The 24,572-nt window shown below is 55.7% G+C and overlaps 1 protein-coding gene across 7 annotated transcripts in view; it reads left to right on the forward strand.

Moving 5' to 3' along the window:
• Positions 1–524: 524 nt before the first annotated feature.
• Positions 525–24,572, forward strand: part of LOC140403020 (ankyrin repeat and death domain-containing protein 1A-like) — a 101,663-nt gene continuing 77,615 nt past the window's right edge. For 6 of the 7 annotated variants that reach the window (XM_072490673.1, XM_072490674.1, XM_072490676.1 and 3 more), the window contains exons 1-2: positions 8,489–8,635; positions 21,565–21,668. In XM_072490673.1, coding sequence (XP_072346774.1) covers positions 8,617–8,635; positions 21,565–21,668 — 123 coding nt within the window. In that variant the 5' untranslated portion in view covers positions 8,489–8,616. Of the gene's footprint in view, positions 672–8,488; positions 8,636–21,564; positions 21,669–24,572 lie in introns of those variants that run through there. The other variant, XM_072490675.1, reaches the window with a different exon arrangement.

A 24,572-nucleotide genomic window follows, 5' to 3' on the forward strand; every position in this document is an offset into this window, starting at 1 on the left:
AGCAGAGACCGGCTAGCAATACAGATTGGGGGCCAGCAGCGAGACATTCAAATAGCAAAAAGTTCCGCTTGGTTTGCAGGGGAGTGTGAAAGGCACGCCCAGTTCCAGGGTTTGGGTTGGCAGTGACATCTCCGAGCCTGCCAGTGATGTCCTGGAGATTAATTCATACCTTTCCTCCCTTAACATTTGCCGCTCCGTCTTTCCTCTAATAGGCCGATGGACTCTGCATTATGATGCTGCCCGAGGGTGGGAAATGAGGGGGGGGGGGGCGCACTGCCTGAGGGTGGGCCGCTCCACTGGAGTTTCATAGAATCATGGAATTTACAGTGCAGAAGGAGGCCATTCAGCCCATCGAGTTTGCACCGGCCCTTGGAAAGGGCAGCCTACCCAAGCCCACACCTCCGCCCCTATCCCCGTAACCCTGTAACCCCAACCTTTTTGGACACGAAGGGCAATTTATCACCTAACCCGCACATCTTTGGACTGTGGGAGGAAACCGGAGCACCCGGAGGAAACCCACACTGACACACAGGGGGAGGATGTGCAGACTCCGCACAGACAGTGACCCAGCGGGGAATCGAACCCGGGATCCCCGGAGCTGTGAAGCAACAGTGCTAACCGCTGCGCCGCCGTGCTGCCCAGAGTGTGGGCACCAAGGGAAACGCTGCAAGGTCAGAGTTTCAGTATTCCGGACGCAATTTGCCTTCTGCCCTCTCATCATAAAAGGATACCTAACAGTGCAGAAGGAGGCCATTCGGCCGGCTGAGGCTGTACCGACCCTCCTAAAGAGCCCCTAAAGAGCCCCCCCCCCGCCTGGGCCCACTCCCCCACCCTACCCCGTAACCCAGTAAGTAACCTCTCAATCCACTTTGGCCTTTCCAAAGAAATGAGCTCACCCAACTAGACGTGTCCGTTATACTCTGAACCCTATCACAGGCAAATATCCAAGGTGTCGCACACGGGTACAATCCGAGACAGAGGCTGGCACTAACTAAAGGAGCAAAGTTCATTCCCTCCCTTCCTCAAATATCCTGGCGTCGAGATTCACGACGGCGCCCGAAAGTCCGCCCCGAAAGAAGATGGGGGACGGGTCTTGCGGGGCCGCGGAAGGAAGGAGGTCCTCCTTCAGAGAGGACGGCCCGACGATCGGTGGGCACCAATCGCGGGCCACCCCACATTCCAGGTGAAGCCCGGCGCAGGATCCCCCCCTCGCCCGCCCCCCGCCCCCCCCCCCCCACAGCGTTCACGCACCGCCCGCGACGGCAGCGACCAGGTGTGGACGGCGCCGGGGGGACCCGCCGTTTTGGCCTGGCCGCTCGGCCCGTCCGGGCCTGAGACTAGCGGGGGGTGCCGGAGAATCGCCATTTTGGGTGTCTCCGGCGATTATACAGCCCGCGGCCCGCGGAACCCGACCGGGCCGTTCCCGCCGCCCGGGAGAATCGCGGGAGGGCGTCGGACCGGCGTCCCCGGAAATTTTGGCGGCCCGGGCGATTCTCCCAACCGGCGCGGGAGTGGAGAATCGCGCCCCCTTTATTCTGATTCCCAATGGCAGGCATTTAGGATCCAGCCTTTCACACCTGCAGACAAATTCTTTGTCTCTTGTCGCATTATTGCTGTTTTTTAGGAAGCAGTCATGCTTAAGACCATAAACATAGGAGCAGAATTAGGCCACTCGGCCCATCGAGTCTGCTCCGCCAGTCAATCATGGCTGATATTTTTCTCATCCCCATTCTCCTGCCTTCTCCCCATAGCCCCTGATCCCCTTATTGATCAAGAACCTATCTATCTCTGTCTTAAAGACACTCAGTGATTTGGCCTCCACAGCCTTCTGCGGCAAAGAGTTCCACAGATTCACCACCCTCTGGCTGGAGAAATTCCTCCTCATCTCTGTTTTAAAGGATCGTCCCTTCAGTCTGAGATTGAGTCCTCTGCTTCTAGTTTTTCCTACAAGTGGAAACATCCTCTCCACGTCCCCTCTATCCAGGCCTCGCAGTATCCTGTAAGTTTCAATAAGATCCCCCCCTCATCCTTCTAAACTCCATCGGGCACAGACCCAGAGTCCTCGACCGTTCCTCGCACGACAAGCTCTTCATTCCAGGGATCGTTCTTGTGAACCTCCTCTGGACCCTTTCCAAGGCCAGCACATCCTTCCGCAGATACGGGGCCCAAAACTGCTCACAATTGGATGGAGCGATGAGAAGAGAAACTTCTATTACCGCGTTGCATAGGGTACAAGTGGATAGCCGAACCGAGCGAAAGCGACCCCCGCTCAGCTGAGCGGCAAAGAGGAGCTAATCGAGGTGTTGCCGATTGTCAGTCCAAGAGAATCAAGGACTGTTCTGCATTCCAAACGGAGAATTTAGTTAAACAAATTGCAAAAGGCTATTGAATATATAATTTTAATCCCCTTTATAATCGCCCAGTCTTTCTTCAGGTAATACACCATGACACATGTTGGGCAGCACGGTAGCATTGTGGTTAGCACAATTGCTTCGCAGCTCCAGGGTCCCAGGTTCGATTCCCCGCTGGGTCACTGTCTGTGCGGAGTCTGCACGTCCTCCCCGTGTGTGCGTGGGTTTCCTCCGGGTGCTCCGGTTTCCTCCCACAGTCCAAAGATGTGCGGGTTAGGTGGATTGGCCATGATAAATTGCCCTTAGTGTCCAAAATTGCCCTCAGTGTTGGGTGGGGTTACAGGGTTATGGGGATAGGGTGGAGGTGTTGACCTTGGGTAGGGTGCTCTTTCCAAGAGCCAGTGCATACGCGATGGGCCGAATGGCCCCCTTCTGCACTGTAAATTCTATGATAATCTATGACACCATCAAGATATGCATTAGGCTTTTCCACACTAACTCGGAGCGGACTGTCCCAATGGACAACCACCTATTTAACAGCACTCTGCTCCAGAAACTAACGATCCATGAAATCGATGCAACAAGTTTCAGCTCGTTCTGCGCCTAAACTCGAGCACCTCGGCGTTGCCGCGAGACGGCCTCCGACCAAATCCGCGGGGCGGGATTCTCCAATGCCTGACGCCGATTTCGTCATCGCCGATCGGGTGGAGAATCCCCGTTTGCCGCCGACTTCTTTTGTCGTGAAACCAGACACCCCCGGCGGACATCCAAATCAGAGAACGCAGCCCCGTGTCTTTGGTCCCCACCGCAAGCTGCGTTTGCCTGTCGCCGACACCATCCCGCTCCCTGGAGCTCGAGGCCAATCCAGTTCTTAAACCTTGGTGCCACATGCGATCCAAGGGGAGCTGCCAACAGCAGGAGGTATCTCGAGCAGGAGGCTCTCCCAGTGTCCCTCTCCCAATATTTACCCTCCAAACACCTGCTTCTCACTCGGTCCAACCTTAACCAGGGTGGCAACAAATATCACATCCTGAAATTACAAAACAGCAAAAAACATTCCACAAAAACATCTCAATCTCACTGAGCTGCTCTGGGCCAGAGGAGCAGCTCCTTCCTCAATCCCAGTGAGCTGCTCTGGGCCAGAGGAGCAGGTCCTTCATCAATCCCAGTGAGCTGCTCTGGGCCAGAGGAGCAGGTCCTTCCTCAATCTCACTGAGCTGCTCTGGGCCAGAGGAGCAGGTCCTTCCTCAATCCCAGTGAGCTGCTCTGGGCCAGAGGAGCAGGTCCTTCCTCAATCTCACTGAGCTGCTCTGGGCCAGAGGAGCAGGTCCTTCCTCAATCTCACTGAGCTGCTCTGGCCAGAGGAGCAGGATGTTCCTCTGGGCTCCAGGAGCCTCAGGAATCGTGAAGGGTTTACACCCTCACTCCCTCCACTTCCCCTCCACATCTTCACTCACTCCCTACACACCCCTCCGCAACCTCACTCCTTCCCCTCCTCAATCACCCTCTTCACCCACTCCCATCACCCTCACTCAATCCCCCGTTACCCGCAACCAAACCCCCTCCCCACCCAAACCCCCTCCCCCTCCCCACCCAAACCCCCTCCCAAACTCCCTCCCCTCCCAAACCCAAACCCCATCACCCCCTCTACACCTTCCCTCACCCCCTCATCACCCCTCACCCCTCATCACCCCTCACCCCCTCATCACCTTCCCTCGACCCCCTCACCCCCTCATCACCTTCCCTCACTCCCTCACCCCCACCCCCCCACATCCACCTCATCCCCTCCCCCGCCCCACAGACTCCCCTCACCCTACCCCCTCACACCCCTTCACCCCTACCCCCACTCCCCTCTCCCTCCCCCTCTGTTACCCCTTCCCCATTCCACGCCCCTTCCCACGACCAATATTCTCTGTTTCCCCCCCACCCCTTCCCCCGCACCTATTTCCCCCCCGCCCATTTCCCCCCACCCCACCCATTTCCCCCTGCCCATTTCCCCCCACCCAATTCCCCCCACCCGCTTTCCCCCCCACCCCTTTCCCCACCCCCTTCCCCCCCACCCATATCCCCCCCACCCCTTTCCCCCCCACCCATATCCCCCCCACCCCTTCCCCCCCACCCATATCCCCCCACCCCTTTCCCCCCCACCCATATCCCCCCCACCCCTTTCCCCCCACCCCTTCCCCCCACCCCTTTCCCCCCCACCCATATCCCCCCCACCCCTTTCCCCCCCACCCCTTCCCCCCACCCCTTTCCCCCCCACCCCCTTTCCCCCCCACTTCCCCCCACCCCCTTTCCCCCCCACCCCCTTTCCCCCCCACCCCTTTTCCCCCCACCCCCTTTCCCCCCCACTTCCCCCTCACCCATCTCCCACCCACCCATTCCCCCCACCCCTTTTCCCCCCACCCCTTTCCCACCCACCCCTTCCCCCACCCATTTCCCCCCCACCCCTTCCCCCCCACCCCTTCCCCCTCCACCCATTTCCCCCTCCACCCATTTCCCCCTCCACCCATTTCCCCCCACCCCTTCCCCCCTCCACCCCTTTTCCCCCACCCACTTTCCCCCCCACCCCTTTTCCCCCCACCCCTTTTCCCCCACCCACTTTCCCCCCCACCCCTTCCCCCCACCCCTTTTCCCCCCACCCATTTCCCCCCACCACTTTTCCCCCCACCCATTTCCCCCCACCACTTCCCCCCACCCACTTCCCCCCACCCATTTACCCCCAACCCTTCCCCCCCACCCCTTCCCCCTCCACCCCTTTTCCCCCACACCCTTTCCCCCCACCCCTTCCCCCCTCCATCCCTTCCCCCACACCTTTTCCCCCGCCCATTTCCCTCTCCACCCCTTCCCCCCACCCCTTCCCCCTCACCCCATTCCCCCTGCCCATTTCCCCCCACCCAATTCCTCCCCACCCCTTTCCCCCCACCCCTTTCCCCCCACCCCTTTCCCCCACCCTTCCCCCCACCCAATTCCCCCCACCCAATTCCCCCCACCCAATTCCCCCCAACCAATTCCCCCACCCAATTCCCCCACCCCTTTTCCCCCACACACTTTCCCCACCACTTCCCCCGCCCATTTCCCCCCACCCCTTCCCCCTTCACCCCTTCCCCCCTTCCCCCACCCCTTCCCCCTCCACCCCTTTCCCCCCACCCATGTCCCCCCAACCCTTCCCCCCCACCCATTTCCCCCTCCACCCCTTTACCCCACCCCTTCCCCCCGACCCATTTCTCACCGCCCATTTCCCCCTCCACCCCTTCCCCCCACCCCATTTCCCCCTCCACCCCATCCCCCACCCCATTTCACCCCGCCCATTCCCCCCATTACCCCCCCTATCCCTTCCCCCCACACCTTTCCACCCGCCCATTTCCCCCTCCACCTATTTCCCCCCACCACCCATTTCCCCCACCCCTTCCCCCCTCCACCCCTTTCCCACCACCCCTTCCCCCCCCTTTCCCCCCCACCCCTTCCCCCCTCCATCCCTTCCCCCACCCCTTTTCCCCTCATCCCATTCCCCCTGCCCATTTCCCCCCCCACCCCTTCCCCCTCATCCCATTCCCCCTGCCCATTTCCCCCTCCACCCCTTCCCCCTCATCCCATTCCCCCTGCCCATTTCCCCCTCCACCCCTTCCCCCTGCCCATTTCCCCCTCCACCCCTTCCCCCACCCCTTCCCCACACCTATTTCCCCCTCCACCCCTTCCCCCTCCCCTTCCCCCTCATCCCATTCCCCCTGCCTATTTCCCCCTCCACCCCTTCCCCCACCCCTTCCCCACACCCAATACCCCCCCACCCCTTCCCTACACCCCTTTCCCCTCCACCCCTTTCCCCCCACCCATGTCCCCCCCACCCTTTTCCCCCACCCCCTTCCTTTTCCCCCACCCCCTTCCCCCCTCCATCCCTTCCCCCACCCCATTTCCCCCCACCCCTTTCCCACCACCCCTTTCCCACCACCCCTTCCCCCCACCCCTTTCCCACCACCCCTTTCCCCCACCCCCTTTCCCCCCCACCCATATCCCCCCCACCCCTTTTCCCCCCACCCCTTTTCCCCCCACCCCTTTCCCTCACCCCTTTTCCCCCCACCCCTTTTCCCCCCACCCCCTTTCCCCCCCACTTCCCTCCTACCCATCTCCCACCCACCCATTCCCCCCACCCCTTTCCCCCACCCCTTTCCCACCCACCCCTTCCCCCACCCATTTCCCCCAACCCTTCCCCCCCACCCCTTCCCCCCACCCCTTCCCCCACCCCTTCCCCCTCCACCCATTTCCCCCCACCCCTTCCCCACTCCACCCATTTCCCCCCACCCCTTCCCCCTCCACCCCTTTTCCCCCCACCCCTTCCCCCCCTCCACCCCTTCTCCCCCCACCACTTCCCCCCCTCCACCCCTTCTCCCCCCACCACTTCCCCCCCATCCCTTCCCCCTCACCCCATTCCCCCTGCCCATTTCCCCCCACCCAATTCCTCCCCACCCCTTTCCCCTCCACCCCTTTCCCCCACCCCTTTCCCCCCACCCCTTTCCCCCCATCCCTTTCCCCCCACCCCTTCCCCCCACCCCTTCCCCCCACCCCTTTCCCCCCACCCCTTTCCCCCCACCCCTTTCCCCCCACCCCTTTCCCCCCACCCCTTCCCCCTCCACCCCTTTCCCCCCACCCCTTTCCCCCCACCCCTTTCCCCCCACCCCTTCCCCCTCCACCCCTTTCCCCCCACCCCTTCCCCCTCCACCCCTTTCCCCCCACCCCTTCCCCCCTCCACCCCTTTTCCCCCACACCCTTTCCCCCCCACCCCTTCCCCCCTCCACCCCTTCCCCCACCCCTTCCCCCACCCCTTTTCCCCCCGCCCATTTCCCTCTCCACCCCTTCCCCCCATCCCTTCCCCCTCACCCCATTCCCCCTGCCCATTTCCCCCCACCCAATTCCTCCCCACCCCTTTCCCCTCCACCCCTTTCCCCCCACCCCTTCCCCCTCCACCCCTTCCCCCTCCACCCCTTCCCCCTCCACCCCTTCCCCCTCCACCCCTTCCCCCTCCACCCCTTCCCCCTCCACCCCTTTCCCCCCATCCCTTTCCCCCCACCCCTTCCCCCTCCACCCCTTTACCCCCCACCCCTTTACCCCCCACCCCTTTACCCCCACACCCTTTCCCCCCCACCCCTTCCCCCCCACCCCTTCCCCCCTCCATCCCTTCCCCCACCCCTTTTCCCCCCGCCCATTTCCCTCTCCACCCCTTCTCCCCGCCCATTTCCCTCTCCACCCCTTCCCCCCATCCCTTCCCCCTCACCCCATTCCCCCTGCCCATTTCCCCCCACCCCTTTTCCCCCCACCCCTTTCCCCCTCCACCCCTTCCCCCTCCACCCCTTCCCCCTCCACCCCTTTCCCCTCCACCCCTTCCCCCTCCACCCCTTTCCCCTCCACCCCTTTCCCCCCATCCCTTTCCCCCCACCCCTTCCCCCCACCCCTTCCCCCTCCACCCCTTTACCCCCCTCCACCCCTTTTCCCCCACACCCTTTCCCCCCCACCCCTTCCCCCCTCCATCCCTTCCCCCACCCCTTTTCCCCCCGCCCATTTCCCTCTCCACCCCTTCCCCCGCCCATTTCCCTCTCCACCCCTTCCCCCGCCCATTTCCCTCTCCACCCCTTCCCCCCATCCCTTCCCCCTCACCCCATTCCCCCTGCCCATTTCCCCCCACCCAATTCCTCCCCACCCCTTCCCCCTCCACCCCTTCCCCCTACCCCTTTCCCCTCCACCCCTTTCCCCCCATCCCTTTCCCCCCACCCCTTTCCCCCCATCCCTTTCCCCCCACCCCTTTCCCCCCATCCCTTTCCCCCCATCCCTTTCCCCCCATCCCTTTCCCCCCACCCCTTTCCCCCTCCACCCCTTTCCCCCCACCCCTTTCCCCCCACCCCTTTCCCCCTCCACCCCTCCACCCCTTTCCCCCTCCACCCCTCCACCCCTTTCCCCCTCCACCCCTTTCCCCCTCCACCCCTTTCCCCCTCCACCCCTCCACCCCTTTCCCCCTCCACCCCATTTCACCCTGCCCATCCCCCCCATTACCCCCTCCATCCCTTCCCCCCACACCTTTCCCCCCCCGCCCATTTCCCCCCAGCCCTCCCTCTGTCCACATCAGCATTGCCTGCGGCTGCCTTGCTGCAGCACCCAGCGGTCGAACAGGTATTTCTGACGCCTCCTCCTGTGAGTGGGGAATAGGGTGGGGCTCTGTTCAAACAGCTCGTACAGCTGGTGGTGCCGGAGATATCAAACCAGGACTGACAATCCGATGGCCGAGCAAGAGAGCTGTGAGCAAACCTCTCCACTTTGAAAAGTTGAAACTTGTTTTTAGCATTCAGAGATGGGAAACTGGGCTGCCTGTTACCCTGTCCGTGCTGTACCTGTCCTGGGAGTGTTTGATGGGGACAGTGTAGAGGGAGCTTTACTCTGTATCTAACCCCGTGCTGTACCTGTCCTGGGAGTGTTTGATGGGGACAGTGTAGAGGGAGCTTTACTCTGTATCTAACCCCGTGCTGTACCTGTCCTGGGAGTGTTTGATGGGGACAGTGTAGAGGGAGCTTTACTCTGTATCTAACCCCGTGCTGTACCTGTCCTGGGAGTGTTTGATGGGGACAGTGTAGAGGGAGCTTTACTCTGTATCTAGCCCCGTGCTGTACCTGTCCTGGGAGTGTTTGATGGGGACAGTGTAGAGGGAGCTTTACTCTGTATCTAACCCCGTGCTGTACCTGTCCTGGGAGTGTTTGATGGGGACGGTGCAGAGGGAGCTTTACTCTGTATCTAACCCCGTGCTGTACCTGTCCTGGGAGTGTTTGATGGGGACAATTTAGAGGGAGCTTTACTCTGTATCTAACCCCGTGCTGTACCTGTCCTGGGAGTGTTTGATGGGGACAGTGTAGAGGGAGCTTTACTCTGTATCTAGCCCCGTGCTGTACCTGTCCTGGGAGTGTTTGATGGGGACAGTGTAGAGGGAGCTTTACTCTGTATCTAACCCCGTGCTGTACCTGTCCTGGGAGTGTTTGATGGGGACGGTGCAGAGGGAGCTTTACTCTGTATCTAACCCCGTGCTGTACCTGTCCTGGGAGTGTTTGATGGGGACAATTTAGAGGGAGCTTTACTCTGTATCTAACCCCGTGCTGTACCTGTCCTGGGAGTGTTTGATGGGGACAGTGTAGAGGGAGCTTTACTCTGTATCTAACCCCGTGCTGTACCTGTCCTGGGAGTGTTTGATGGGGACAGTGTAGAGGGAGCTTTACTCTGTATCTAACCCCGTGCTGTACCTGTCCTGGGAGTGTTTGATGGGGACAGTGTAGAGGGAGCTTTACTCTGTATCTAGCCCCGTGCTGTACCTGTCCTGGGAGTGTTTGATGGGGACAGTGTAGAGGGAGCTTTACTCTGTATCTAACCCCGTGCTGTACCTGTCCTGGGAGTGTTTGATGGGGACGGTGCAGAGGGAGCTTTACTCTGTATCTAACCCCGTGCTGTACCTGTCCTGGGAGTGTTTGATGGGGACAATTTAGAGGGAGCTTTACTCTGTATCTAACCCCGTGCTGTACCTGTCCTGGGAGTGTTTGATGGGGACAATTTAGAGGGAGCTTTACTCTGTATCTAACCCCGTGCTGTACCTGTCCTGGGAGTGTTTGATGGGGACAATTTAGAGGGAGCTTTACTCTGTATCTAACCCCGTGCTGTACCTGTCCTGGGAGTGTTTGATGGGGACAGTGTAGAGAGAGCTTTACTCTGTATCTAACCCCGTGCTGTACCTGTCCTGGGAGTGTTTGATGGGGACAGTGTAGAGGGAGCTTTACTCTGTATCTAACCCCGTGCTGTACCTGTCCTGGGAGTGTTTGATGGGGACAGTGTAGAGGGAGCTTTTCTCTGTATCTAACCCCGTGCTGTACCTGTCCTGGGAGTGTTTGATGGGGACAGCGTAGAGGGAGCTTCACTCTGTATCTAACCCTGTGCTGTACCTGTCCTGGGAGTGTTTGATGGGGACAGAGTAGAGGGAGCTTTACTCTGTATCTAACCCCGGGCTGTACCTGTCCTGGGAGTGTTTGATGGGAACAGTGTAGAGGGAGCTTTACTCTGTATCTAACCCCGTGCTGTACCTGTCCTGGGAGTGTTTGATGGGGACAGTGTAGAGGGAGCTTTACTCTGTATCTAACCCCGTGCTGTCCCTGTCCTGGGAGTGTTTGATGGGGACAGGGTAGAGGGAGCTTTACTCTGTATCTAACCCCGTGCTGTACCTGTCCTGGGAGTGTTTGATGGGGACAGTGTAGAGGGAGCTTTACTCTGTATCTAACCCCGTGCTGTACCTGTCCTGGGAATGTTTGATGGGGACAGTGTAGAGGGAGCTTTATTCTGTATCTACCCCGTGCTGTACCTGTCCTGGGAGTGTTTGATGGGGACAGTTTAGAGGGAGCTTTACTCTGTATCTAACCCCGTGCTGTACCTGTCCTGGGAGTGTTTGATGGGGACAGTGTAGAGTGAGCTTTACTCTGTATCTAACCCCGTGCTGTCCCTGTCCTGGGAGTGTTTGATGGGGACAGGGTAGAGGGAGCTTTACTCTGTATCTACCCCGTGCTGTACCTGTCCTGGGAGTGTTTGATGGGGACAGTTTAGAGGGAGCTTTACTCTGTATCTAACCCCGTGCTGTACCTGTCTTGGGAGTGTTGATGGGAACAGTGTAGAGGGAGCTTTACTCTGTATCTAACCCCGTGCTGTCCCTGTCCTGGGAGTGTTTGATGGGGACAGGGTAGAGGGAGCTTTACTCTGTATCTAACCCCGTGCTGTACCTGTCCTGGGAGTGTTTGATGGGGACAGTGTAGAGGGAGCTTTACTCTGTATCTAACCCCGTGCTGTACCTGTCCTGGGAGTGTTTGATGGGGACAGGCAGAGGGAGCTTTACTCTGTATCTAACCCCGTGCTGTACCTGCCCTGGGAGTGTTTGATGGGGACAGTGCAGAGGGAGCTTTACTCTGTATCTAACCCCGTGCTGTACCTGTCCTGGGAGTGTTTGATGGGGACAGTGTAGAGGGAGCTTTACTCTGTATCTAACCCCGTGCTGTACCTCTCCTGGGAGTGTTTGATGGGGACAGTGTAGAGGGAGCTTTACTCTGTATCTAACCCCGTGCTGTACCTGTCCTGGGAGTGTTTGATGGGGACAGTGTAGAGGGAGCTTTACTCTGTATCTAACCCCGTGCTGTACCTGTCCTGGGAGTGTTTGATGGGGACAGTGTAGAGGGAGCTTTACTCTGTATCTAACCCCATGCTGTACCTGTCCTGGGAGTGTTTGATGGGGACAGTGTAGAGGGAGCTTTACTCTGTATCTAACCCCGTGCTGTACCTGTCCTGGGAGTGTTTGATGGGGACAGTGTAGAGGGAGCTTTACTCTGTACCTAACCCCGTGCTGTACCTGTCCTGGATTGTTTGATGGGGACAGTGTAGAGGGAGCTTTACTCTGTATCTAACCCCATGCTGTACCTGTCCTGGGAGTGTTTGATGGGGACAGTGTAGAGGGAGCTTTACTCTGTATCTAACCCCGTGCTGTACCTGTCCTGGGAGTGTTTGATGGGGACAGTGTAGAGGGAGCTTTACTCTGTATCTAACCCCGTGCTGTACCTGTCCTGGGAGTGTTTGATGGGGACAGTGTAGAGGGAGCTTTACTCTGTATCTAACCCCGTGCTGTACCTGTCCTGGGAGTGTTTGATGTGGACAGTGTAGAGGGAGCTTTACTCTGTATCTAACCCCGTGCTGTACCTGTCCTGGGAGTGTTTGATGGGGACAGTGTAGAGGGAGCTTTACTCTGTATCTAACCCCGTGCTATACCTGTCCTGGGAGTGTTTGATGGGGACAGTGTAGAGGGAGCTTTACTCTGTATCTAACCCCGTGCTGTACCTGTCCTGGGAGTGTTTGATGGGGACAGTGCAGAGGGAGCTTTACTCTGTACCTAACCCCGTGCTGTACCTGTCCTGGGAGTGTTTGATGGGGACAGTGTAGAGAGAGCTTTACTCTGTATCTAACCCCGTGCTGTACCTGTCCTGGGAGTGTTTGATGGGGACAGTGTAGAGGGAGCTTTACTCTGTATCTAACCCCATGCTGTACCTGTCCTGGGAGTGTTTGATGTGGACAGTGTAGAGAGAGCTTTACTCTGTATCTAACCCCATGCTGTACCTGTCCTGGGAGTGTTTGATGGGGACAGTGTAGAGGGAGCTTTACTCTGTATCTAACCCCATGCTGTACCTGTCCTGGGAGTGTTTGATGGGGACAGTGTAGAGGGAGCTTTACTCTGTATCTAACCCCGTGGTGTTCCTGTACTGGGAGTGTTTGATGGGGACAGTATAGAGGGAGCTTTACTCTGTATCTAATCCCGTGCTGTACCTGTCCTGGGAGAGTTTGATGTGGACAGTGTAGAGGGAGCTTTACTCTGTATCTAACCCCGTGCTGTACCTGTCCTGGGAGTGTTTGATGGGGACAGTGTAGAGGGAGCTTTACTCTGTATCTAACCTCGTGCTGTACCTGTCCTGGGAGTGTTTGATGGAGACAGTGTAGAGGGAGCATTACTCTGTATCTAACCCCGTGCTGTACCTGTCCTGGGAGAGTTTGATGTGGACAGTGTAGAGGGAGCTTTACTCTGTATCTAACCCCGTGCTGTACCTGTCCTGGGAGTGTTTGATGGGGACAGTGTAGAGGGAGCTTTACTCTGTATCTAACCTCGTGCTGTACCTGTCCTGGGAGTGTTTGATGGAGACAGTGTAGAGGGAGCATTACTCTGTATCTAACCCCGTGCTGTACCTGTACTGGGAGTGTTTGATGGGGACAGTGTAGAGGGAGTTTTACTCTGTATCTAACCCCGTGCTGTACCTGTCCTGGGAGGGTTTGTTGGGGACAGTGTAGAGGGAGCTTTACTCTGTATCTAACCCCGTGCTGTACCTGTCCTGGGAGTGTTTGATGGGGACAGTGTAGAGGGAGCTTTACTCTGTATCTAACCCGTGCTGTACCTGTCCTGGGAATGTTTGATGGGGACAGTGTAGAGAGAGCTTTACTCTGTATCTAACCCCGTGCTGTACCTGTCCTGGGAGTGTTTGATGGGGACAGTATAGAGGGAGCTTTACTCTGTATCTAACCCCGTGCTGTACCTGTCCAGGGAGTGTTTGATGGGGACAGTGTAGAGGGAGCTTTACTCTGTATCTAACCCCGTGCTGTACCTGTCCTGGGAGTGTTTGATGGGGACAGTGCTGAGGGAGCTTTACTCTGTACCTAACCCCGTGCTGTACCTGTCCTGGGAGTGTTTGATGGGGACAGTGTAGAGGGAGCTTTACTCTGTATCTAACCCCATGCTGTACCTGTCCTGGGAGTGTTTGATGGGGACAGTGTAGAGGGAGTTTTACTCTGTATCTAACCCCATGCTGTACCTGTCCTGGGAGGGTTTGTTGGGGACAGTGTAGAGGGAGCTTTACTCTGTATCTAACCCCATGCTGTACCTGTCCTGGGAGTGTTTGATGGGGACAGTGTAGAGGGAGCTTTACTCTGTATCTAACCCGTGCTGTACCTGTCCTGGGAATGTTTGATGGGGACAGTGTAGAGAGAGCTTTACTCTGTATCTAACCCCATGCTGTACCTGTCCTGGGAGTGTTTGATGGGGACAGTGTAGAGGGAGTTTTACTCTGTATCTAACCCCATGCTGTACCTGTCCTGGGAGGGTTTGTTGGGGACAGTGTAGAGGGAGCTTTACTCTGTATCTAACCCCATGCTGTACCTGTCCTGGGAGTGTTTGATGGGGACAGTGTAGAGGGAGCTTTACTCTGTATCTAACCCGTGCTGTACCTGTCCTGGGAATGTTTGATGGGGACAGTGTAGAGAGAGCTTTACTGTGTATCTAACCCCATGCTGTACCTGTCCTGGGAGTGTTTGATGGGGACAGTATAGAGGGAGCTTTACTCTGTATCTAACCCCGTGCTGTACCTGTCCTGGGAGTGTTTGATGGGGACAGTGTAGAGGGAGTTTTACTCTGTATCTAACCCCATGCTGTACCTGTCCTGGGAGGGTTTGTTGGGGACAGTGTAGAGGGAGCTTTACTCTGTATCTAACCCCATGCTGTACCTGTCCTGGGAGTGTTTGATGGGGACAGTGTAGAGGGAGCTTTACTCTGTATCTAACCCGTGCTGTACCTGTCCTGGGAATGTTTGATGGGGACAGTGTAGAGAGAGCTTTACTCTGTATCTAACCCCATGCTGTACCTGTCCTGGGAGTGTTTGATGGGGACAGTATAGAGGGAGCTTTACTCTGTATCTAACCCCGTGCTGTACCTGTCCTGGGAGTGTTTGATGGGGACAGTGTAGAGGGAGCTTTACTCTGTATCTAACCCCGTGCTGTACCTGTCCTGGGAGTGTTTGATGGGGACAGTGTAGAGAGAGCTTTTAAAAAAATATATTTTATTGAAAATTTTTGGTCAACCAACACAGTACATTGTGCATCTTTTACACAATATTATAACAACACAAATAATAATGACCTATTTTATAAACAAAAAATGAATAAATAATAAATAACAAAAATGAAAACTAGCCCTAATTGGCAACTGCCTTGTCACAAGTAACACTCTCCAAAAATATAATTTAACAGTCCGATATATAATTATCTGTCGCAACGACCTATACATATTATACAGTATATATTAACAACCCTGAGAGTCCTTCTGGTTCCCCCCCCCCACCCCCCGATCCTGGGCTGCTGCTGCTGCCTTCTTTTTCCCATTCCGTCTATCTTTCTGCGAGGTATTCGACGAACGGTTGCCACCGCCTGGTGAACCCTTGAGCCGACCCCCTTAGGACGAACTTAATCCGCTCTAGCTTTATAAACCCCGCCATGTCATTTATCCAGGTCTCCACCCCCGGGGGCTTGGCTTCTTTCCACATTAGCAATATCCTGCGCCGGGCTACTAGGGACGCAAAGGCCAAAACATCGGCCTCTCTGGCCTCCTGCACTCCCGGCTCTTGTGCAACCCCAAATATAGCCAACCCCCAGCTTGGTTCGACCCGGACTCCTACTACTTTTGAAAGCACCTTTGTCACCCCCATCCAAAACCCCTGTAGTGCCGGGCATGACCAAAACATATGGGTATGATTCGCTGGGCTTCTCGAGCACCTCGCACACCTATCCTCCACCCCAAAAAATTTACTGAGCCGTGCTCCAGTAATATGCGCCCTGTGTAATACCTTAAACTGAATCAGGCTTAGCCTGGCACACGAGGACGACGAGTTTACCCTGCTTAGGGCATCTGCCCACAGCCCCTCCTCGATCTCCTCCCCCAGCTCTTCTTCCCATTTCCCTTTTAGTTCATCTACCATAATCTCCCCCTCGTCCCTCATTTCCCTATATATATCTGACACCTTACCATCCCCCACCCATGTCTTTGAGATCACTCTGTCCTGCACCTCTTGTGTCGGGAGCTGCGGGAATTCCCTCACCTGTTGCCTCGCAAAAGCCCTCAGTTGCATATACCTGAATGCATTCCCTTGGGGCAACCCATATTTCTCGGTCAGCGCTCCCAGACTCGCGAACTTCCCATCCACAAACAGATCTTTCAGTTGCGTTATTCCTGCTCTTTGCCACATTCCATATCCCCCATCCATTCCCCCCGGGGCAAACCTATGGTTGTTTCTTATCGGGGACCCCCCCAAGGCTCCGGTCTTTCCCCTATGCCGTCTCCACTGTCCCCAAATCTTCAGTGTAGCCACCACCACCGGGCTTGTGGTGTAGTTCCTCGGTGAGAACGGCAATGGGGCTGTCACCATAGCCTGTAGGCTAGTCCCCCTACAGGACGCCCTCTCTAATCTCTTCCACGCCGCTCCCTCCTCCTCTCCCATCCACTTACTCACCATTGAAATATTAGCGGCCCAATAATACTCACTTAGGCTCGGTAGTGCCAGCACCCCCCTATCCCTGCTACGCTGTAAAAATCCCTTCCTCACTCTCGGGGTCTTCCCGGCCCACACAAAACCCATGATGCTCTTTTCGATCCTTTTTTAAAAAAGCCTTCGTGATCACCACCGGGAGGCACTGAAACACAAAGAGGAATCTCGGGAGGACCACCATCTTAACCGCCTGCACCCTCCCTGCCAGTGACAGGGATACCATATCCCATCTCTTGAAATCCTCCTCCATTTGTTCCACCAACCGCGTTAAATTTAACCTATGCAATGTGCCCCAATTCTTGGCTATCTGGATCCCCAGGTAACGAAAGTTCCTTGTTACCTTCCTCAACGGTAGGTCCTCTATTTCTCTACTCTGCTCCCCTGGATGCACCACAAACAACTCACTTTTCCCCATGTTCAATTTATACCCTGAAAAATCCCCAAACTCCCCAAGTATCCGCATTATTTCTGGCATCCCCTCCGCCGGGTCCGCCACGTATAGTAGCAAATCGTCCGCATACAAAGATACCCGGTGCTCTTCTCCTCCTCTAAGTACTCCCCTCCACTTCCTGGAACCCCTCAACGCTATCGCCAGGGGCTCAATCGCCAGTGCAAACAATAATGGGGACAGAGGACATCCCTGCCTTGTCCCTCTATGGAGCCGAAAATATGCAGATCCCCGTCCATTCGTGACCACGCTCGCCATCGGGTCCCTATACAACAGCTGCACCCATCTAACATACCCCTCTCCAAAACCAAATCTCCTCAACACCTCCCACAAATAATCCCACTCCACTCTATCAAATGCTTTCTCGGCATCCATCGCCACTATCATCTCCGTTTCCCCCTCTGGTGGGGCCATCATCATTACCCCTAACAACCTCCGTATGTTCGTGTTCAGCTGTCTCCCCTTCACAAACCCAGTTTGGTCCTCGTGGACCACCCCCGGGACACATTCCTCTATTCTCATTGCCATTACCTTGGCCAGGACCTTGGCATCTACATTTAGGAGGGAAATAGGTCTATAGGACCCGCATTGTAGCGGGTCCTTTTCCTTCTTTAAGAGAAGCGATATCGTTGCTTCAGACATAGTCGGGGGCAGTTGTCCCCTTTCCTTTGCCTCATTAAAGGTCCTCGTCAATACCGGGGCGAGCAAGCCCACATATTTTCTATAGAATTCGACTGGGAATCCATCCGGTCCCGGGGCCTTTCCCGCCTGCATGCTCCTAATTCCTTTCACCACTTCTTCTACCTCGATCTGTGCTCCCAGTCCCACCCTTTCCTGCTCTTCCACCTTGGGAAATTCCAGCCGATCCAAAAAGCCCATCATTCTCTCCCTCCCATCCGGGGGTTGAGCTTCATATAATTTTTTATAAAATGTCTTGAACACTCCATTCACTCTCTCCGCTCCATCTCTCCTTCCTCATCCCTCACTCCCCCTATTTCCCTCGCTGCTCCCCTGTTCCTCAATTGGTGTGCCAGCAACCTGCTCGCCTTCTCCCCATATTCGTACTGTACACCCTGTGCCTTCCTCCATTGTGCCTCTGCAGTGCCCGTAGTCAGCAAGTCAAATTCTACGTGTAGCCTTTGCCTTTCCCTGTACAGTCCCTCCTCCGGTGCTTCCGCATATTGTCTGTCCACCCTCAAAAGTTCTTGCAGCAACCGCTCCTGTTCCTTACTCTCCTGCTTCCCTTTATGTGCCCTTATTGATATCAGCTCCCCTCTAACCACCGCCTTCAACGCCTCCCAGACCACTCCCACCTGGACCTCCCCATTATCATTGAGTTCCAAGTACTTTTCAATGCACCCCCTCACCCTTAGACACACCCCCTCATCTGCCATTAGTCCCATGTCCATTCTCCAGGGTGGGCGCCCTCCTGTTTCCTCCCCTATCTCCAAGTCTACCCAGTGTGGAGCGTGATCCGAAATGGCTATAGCCGTATACTCCGTTCCCCTCACCTTCGGGATCAACGCCCTTCCCAGCACAAAAAAGTCTATTCGCGAGTAGACTTTATGGACATAGGAGAAAAACGAGAACTCCTTACTCCTAGGTCTGCTAAATCTCCACGGGTCTACACCTCCCATCTGCTCCATAAAATCTTTAAGTACCTTGACTGCTGCCGGCCTCCTTCCAGTCCTGGACTTCGACCTATCCAGCCCTGGTTCCAACACCGTATTAAAATCTCCCCCCATTATCAGCTTTCCCATCTCTAGGTCCGGAATGCGTCCTAGCATCCGCCTCATAAAATTGGCATCATCCCAGTTCGGGGCATATACGTTTACCAAAACCACCGTCTCCCCCTGTAGTTTGCCACTCACCATCACGTATCTGCCCCCGTTATCCGCCACTATAGTCTTTGCCTCGAACATTACCCGCTTCCCCACTAATATAGCCACCCCCCTGTTTTTTGCATCTAGCCCCGAATGGAACACCTGCCCCACCCATCCTTTGCGTAGCCTAACCTGGTCTATAAGTTTCAGGTGCGTTTCCTGTAACATAACCACATCTGCCTTAAGTTTCTTAAGGTGTGCGAGTACCCGTGCCCTCTTTATCGGCCCGTTCAGCTCTCTCAAGTTCCACGTGATCAGCTGGGTTGGGGGGCTTCCTACCCCCCCCCCCCTTGTCGATTAGCCATCCCCTTTTTCCAGCTCCTCACCCGGTTCCCACGCAGCTGTATCTCCCCCAGGCGGTGCCCCCCCGCCCATCCCCTCCCATACCAGCTCCCCCCTCTCCCCAGCAGCAGCAACCCAGTAATTCCCCCCTCCCACCCCCCCGCTAGATCCCCCGCTAGCGTAATTACTCCCCCCATGTTGCTCCCAGAAGTCAGCAAACTCTGGCTGACCTCGGCTTCCCCCCGTGACCTCGGCTCGCACCGTGCGACGCCCCCTCCTTCCTGCTTCTCTATTCCCGCCATGGTTATCATAGCGCGGGAACCAAGCCTGCGCTTCTCCCTTGGCCCCGCCCCCAATGGCCAACGCCCCATCTCCTCCACCTCCCCTCCTCCCCCCATCACCACCTGTGGAAGAGAGAAAAGTTACCACATCGCAGGATTAGTACATAAAACCCCTCTTTGCACCCCACATTCGCCCCACCACTTTGTTCGAACGTTCTTTTTAATAACCCGCTCATTCCAGTTTTTCTTCCACAATAAAAGTCCACGCTTCATCCGCCGTCTCAAAGTAGTGGTGCCTCCCTCGATATGTGACCCACAGTCTTGCCGGTTGCAGCATTCCAAATTTTATCTTCTTTTTATGAAGCACCGCCTTGGCCCGATTAAAGCTCGTCCTCCTTCTCGCCACCTCCGCACTCCAGTCTTGATAAACGCGGATCACCGCGTTCTCCCATTTACTGCTCCGAGTTTTCTTCGTCCATCTAAGGACCATTTCTCTATCCTTAAAACGGAGGAATCTCACCACTATGGCTCTGGGAATTTCTCCTGCTCTCGGTCCTCGCGCCATCACTCGGTATGCTCCCTCCACCTCCAACGGACCCGCCGGGGCCTCCGCTCCCATTAACGAGTGCAGCATCGTGCTCACATATGCCCCGACGTCCGCTCCCTCCGCACCTTCAGGAAGACCAAGAATCCTCAGGTTGTTCCTCCTTGCGTTGTTTTCCAGTGCCTCCAACCTTTCCACACATCGTTTCTGATGTGCCTCATGCGTCTCCGTCTTCACCACCAGGCCCTGTATGTCGTCCTCATTCTCGGCTGCCTTTGCCTTCACGACCCGAAGCTCCCGCTCCTGGGTCTTTTGTTCCTCCTTTAGCCCTTCGATCGCCTGTAGTATCGGGGCCAACAGCTCTTTCTTCATTTCCTTTTTGATCTCTTCCACACAGCATTTCAAGAACTCTTGTTGGTCAGGGCCCCATGTTAAACTGCCACCTTCCGACGCCATCTTGGTTTTTGCTTGCCTTCCTTGCCGCTGTTCTAAAGGATCCACTGCAATCTGGCCACTCTCTCCTCCTTTTTCCATCCGTGTCCAGGGGGGATTCCCTTCTGGTTTGCCGCACAGTATTTTTAGCCGTCAAAATTGCCGTTGGGGCTCCTATCAAGAGCCCAAAAGTCCGTTTCACCGTGAGCTGCCGAAACGTGCGACTCAGCTGGTCATCGCCGCACCCGGAAGTCCGTGTAGAGAGAGCTTTACTCTGTATCTAACCCCGTGCTGTACCTGTCCTGGGACTGTTTGATGGGGACAGTGTAGAGGGAGCTTTACTCTGTATCTAACACCGTGCTGTACCTGTCCTGGGAGTGTTTGATGGGGACAGTGTAGAGAGAGCTTTACTCTGTATCTAACCCCGTGCTGTATCTGTCCTGGGAGTGTTTGATGGGGACAGTTTAGAGGGAGCTTTACTCTGTATCTAACCCCGTGCTGTACCTGTGCTGGGAGTGTTTGATGGGGACAGTGTAGAGGGAGCTTTACTCTGTATCTAACCCCGTGCTGTACCTGTCCTGGGAGTGTTTGATGGGGACAGTGTAGAGGGAGCTTTACTCTGTATCTAACCCGTGCTGTACCTGTCCTGGGAGTGTTTGATGGGGACAGTGTAGAGGGAGCTTTACTCTGTATCTAACCCCGTGCTGTACCTGTCCTGGGAGTGTTTGATGGGGACAGTGTAGAGGGAGCTTTACTCTGTATCTAACCCCGTGCTGTACCTGTCCTGGGAGTGTTTGATGGGGACAGTGTAGAGGGAGCTTTACTCTGTATCTAACCCCGTGCTGTACCTGTCCTGGGAGTGTTTGATGGGGACAGTGTAGAGGGAGCTTTACTCTGTATCTAACCCCGTGCTGTACCTGTCCTGGGAGTGTTTGATGGGGACAGTGTAGAGGGAGCTTTACTCTGTATCTAACCCCGTGCTGTACCTGTCCTGGGAGTGTTTGATGGGGACAGTGTAGAGGGAGCTTTACTCTGTATCTAACCCCGTGCTGTACCTGTCCTGGGAGTGTTTGATGGGGACAGTGTAGAGGGAGCTTTACTCTGTATCTAACCCCGTGCTGTACCTGTCCTGGGAGTGTTTGATGGGGACAGTGTAGAGGGAGCTTTACTCTGTATCTAACCCCGTGCTGTACCTGTCCTGGGAGTGTTTGATGGGGACAGTGTAGAGGGAGCTTTACTCTGTATCTAACACCGTGCTGTACCTGTCCTGGGAGTGTTTGATGGGAACAGTGTAGAGGGAGCTTTACTCTGTAACTAACCCCGTGCTGTACCTGTCCTGGGAGTGTTTGATGGGGACAGTGTAGAGGGAGCTTTACTCTGTATCTAACCCCGAGCTGTATCAGGTGTACTGACGAAGATAATCTCCTCCCTAGTGTTGCCGACTGAAAAGGAACTCCAGGACGCTGCCAAGAGGGATGACACAGTAATGATCAGGTGGCTGATTTGCAACACAGTAAATGTCAATGCAAAGAATATGGTGAGTAACTAAGTAGCCTTTGAATTTGCACCATGATTTGTTCCTGTGCCATGTAGCGTCAGAAAGTAAACAGCTTCAATGACAGTATGTAAAGTTTACCGAAAACAAACCCAGAAATGAACAGTCACACAGGAACTGGGAGAAAATGTAGTCACTAAATAAAATGAGGAATATTCGTAAACATTGTTAGGCGGCTGTACACTTAGCTGTACGGCCACTGGTTCATTGTCTGGGTTATTTTGGGTGCGTTAAGTGTCTTGTGTTTTATTTCTGTGAAACAGCGAAGACTAAATTGCAATTTTGAAGATTACTGAAACAAATTGCCACAAAATTGATTCCGGCCGTTGTGTCCAATTCCAGGAAACAGCTTTCCCTCCACAGAGTTACAGATTGGTTCAAACGTCTTCGGGGATGGTCACAAAACAAAGATGTAACTGGGCGGGGGTGGGGGGTCAGCGACTAATCGAGGTGGGGAGATCTGTACAGGCAAAAGGGGTTCAGGGGAAGGGAGAGAGAGAGAGACAGAGACAGAGAGAGAGGCAGAGACAGAGAGAGAGGCAGAGACAGAGAGAGAGGCAGAGACAGAGAGAGAGGCAGAGACAGAGAGAGAGGCAGAGACAGAGAGAGAGAGAGACACAGAGGCAGAGAGAGAGAGAGACACAGAGACAGAGAGAAGAAAGAGAGAGACAGACACAGACAGAGCGAGACAGTGAGAAGAAAGAGAAAGACAGAGACAGACACAGAGAGAGACAGAGACAGACAGAAAGAGAGAGAGAGAAAGACAGAGAGTGTGAGGGAGAGAGACTGATAGACTTGGTGACTGTTGAGCTGATGGACTTGGTGACTATTGAGTTGATGGACTTGGTGACTGTTGCGTTGATGGACTTGGTGACCGTTGAGTTGATGGACTTGGTCACCATTGAGTTGATGGACTTGGTGACCGTTGAGTTTTTAAACATAAATTTAGAGTACCCAATTATTTTTTTTTCCAATTCAGGGGCAATTTAGTGTGGCCAATCCACCTAACCTTCGGTTGTGGGGGTGAAACCCACGCAGACATGGGAGAATACACAAACTCCACACATACAGTGACCCAGGGCCAGGATTGAACCTGGGTCCTCAGCGCCGCAGTCCCAGTGCTATCCAGCAGCACGGCAGCACGGAAGCGCAAGTGGATAGCACTGTGGCTTCACAGCACCAGGGTCCCAGGTTCAATTCCCCACTGGGTCAATGATGTGCGGAGTCTGCACGTCCTCCCCGTGTCTGCGTGGGTTTCCTCCGGGTGCTCCGGTTTCCTCCCACAGTCCAAAGACATGCAGGTTAGGCGGATTGGCCATGATAAATTGCCCTTAGTGACCAAAACGTTTAGGAGGGGTTATTGGGTTACGGGGATAGGGTGGAAGTGAGGGCTTAAGTGGGTTGGTGCAGACTCGATGGGCCAAATGGCCTCCTTCTGCACTGTATGTTGTATGTTCTTTGTTCACTGCGCCACATGCCGCCCTGACCGTTGAGTTGATGGACTTGGTGAGGATAGAGTTGATGAACTTGGTGATCATTGCGTTGATGGACTTGGTGACCATTGAGTTGATGGACTTGGTGACCGTTGAGTTGATCGACTTGGTGACCGTTGAGTTGATGGACTTGGTGATCGTAGAGTTGATGGATGAGATGAGAGAGTGGGCACTCATGGCTGAGAGACCTGCTGAAGGCGCTTGGTGGGATTGATGGAGTGCTTGAGGGAAAAGTGGGGGTGATTGAGGGATACGGAGAGTGGGGGTGATTGAGGGATACGGGGAGTGGGGGTGATTGAGGGATATGGGGAGTGGGGGTGATTGAGGGATACGGGGAGTGGGGATGATTGAGGGATACGGGGAGTGGGAGTGATTGGGGTATTCGGGGAGTGGGGGTGATTGAGGGATACGGGGAGTGGGGATGATTGAGGGATACGGGGAGTGGGGGTGATTGAGGGATACGGGGAGTGGGGGTGATTGAGGGATACGGGGAGTGGGGATGATTGAGGGATACGGGGAGTGGGGGTGATTGAGGGATACGGGGAGTGGGGGTGATTGAGGGATACGGGGAGTGGGGCTGATTGAGGGAATCGGGGATGATTGAGGGATACGGGGAGTGGGGGTGATTGAGGGATACGGGGAGTGGGGGTGATTGAGGGATACGGGGAGTGGGGGTGATTGAGGGATACGGGGAGTGGGGGTGATTGAGGGATACGGGGAGTGGGGTGATTGAGGGATACGGGGAGTGGGGATGATTGAGGGATACGGGGAGTGGGGGTGATTGAGGGATTCGGGGAGTGGGGGTGGTTGAGGGATACGGGGAGTGGGGGTGGTTGAGGGATACGGGGAGTGGGGGTGGTTGAGGGATACGGGGAGTGGGGGTGATTGAGGGATACGGGGAGTGGGGTGATTGAGGGATACGGGGAGTGGGGATTATTAAGGGATACGGGGAGTGGGGGTGATTAAGGGATACGGGGAGTGGGGGTGATTGAGGGATACGGGGAGTGGGGATGATTGAGGGATACGGGGAGTGGGGGTGATTGAGGGATTCGGGGAGTGGGGGTGGTTGAGGGATACGGGGAGTGGGGGTGGTTGAGTGATACGGGGAGTGGGGGTGATTGAGGGATACGGGGAGTGGGGTGATTGAGGGATACGGGGAGTGGGGATTATTAAGGGATACGGGGAGTGGGGGTGATTAAGGGATACGGGGAGTGGGGGTGATTGAGGGATACGGGGAGTGGGGATGATTGAGGGATACGGGGAGTGGGGGTGATTGAGGGATACGGGGAGTGGGGTGATTGAGGGATACGGGGAGTGGGGATTATTAAGGGATACGGGGAGTGGGGGTGATTGAGGGATACGGGGAGTGGGAGTGATTTGAGGGATACGGGGA

Source organism: Scyliorhinus torazame, chromosome 26, assembly GCF_047496885.1.
Source record: "Scyliorhinus torazame isolate Kashiwa2021f chromosome 26, sScyTor2.1, whole genome shotgun sequence".
Classification (NCBI taxonomy): Eukaryota; Metazoa; Chordata; class Chondrichthyes; order Carcharhiniformes; family Scyliorhinidae; genus Scyliorhinus; species Scyliorhinus torazame.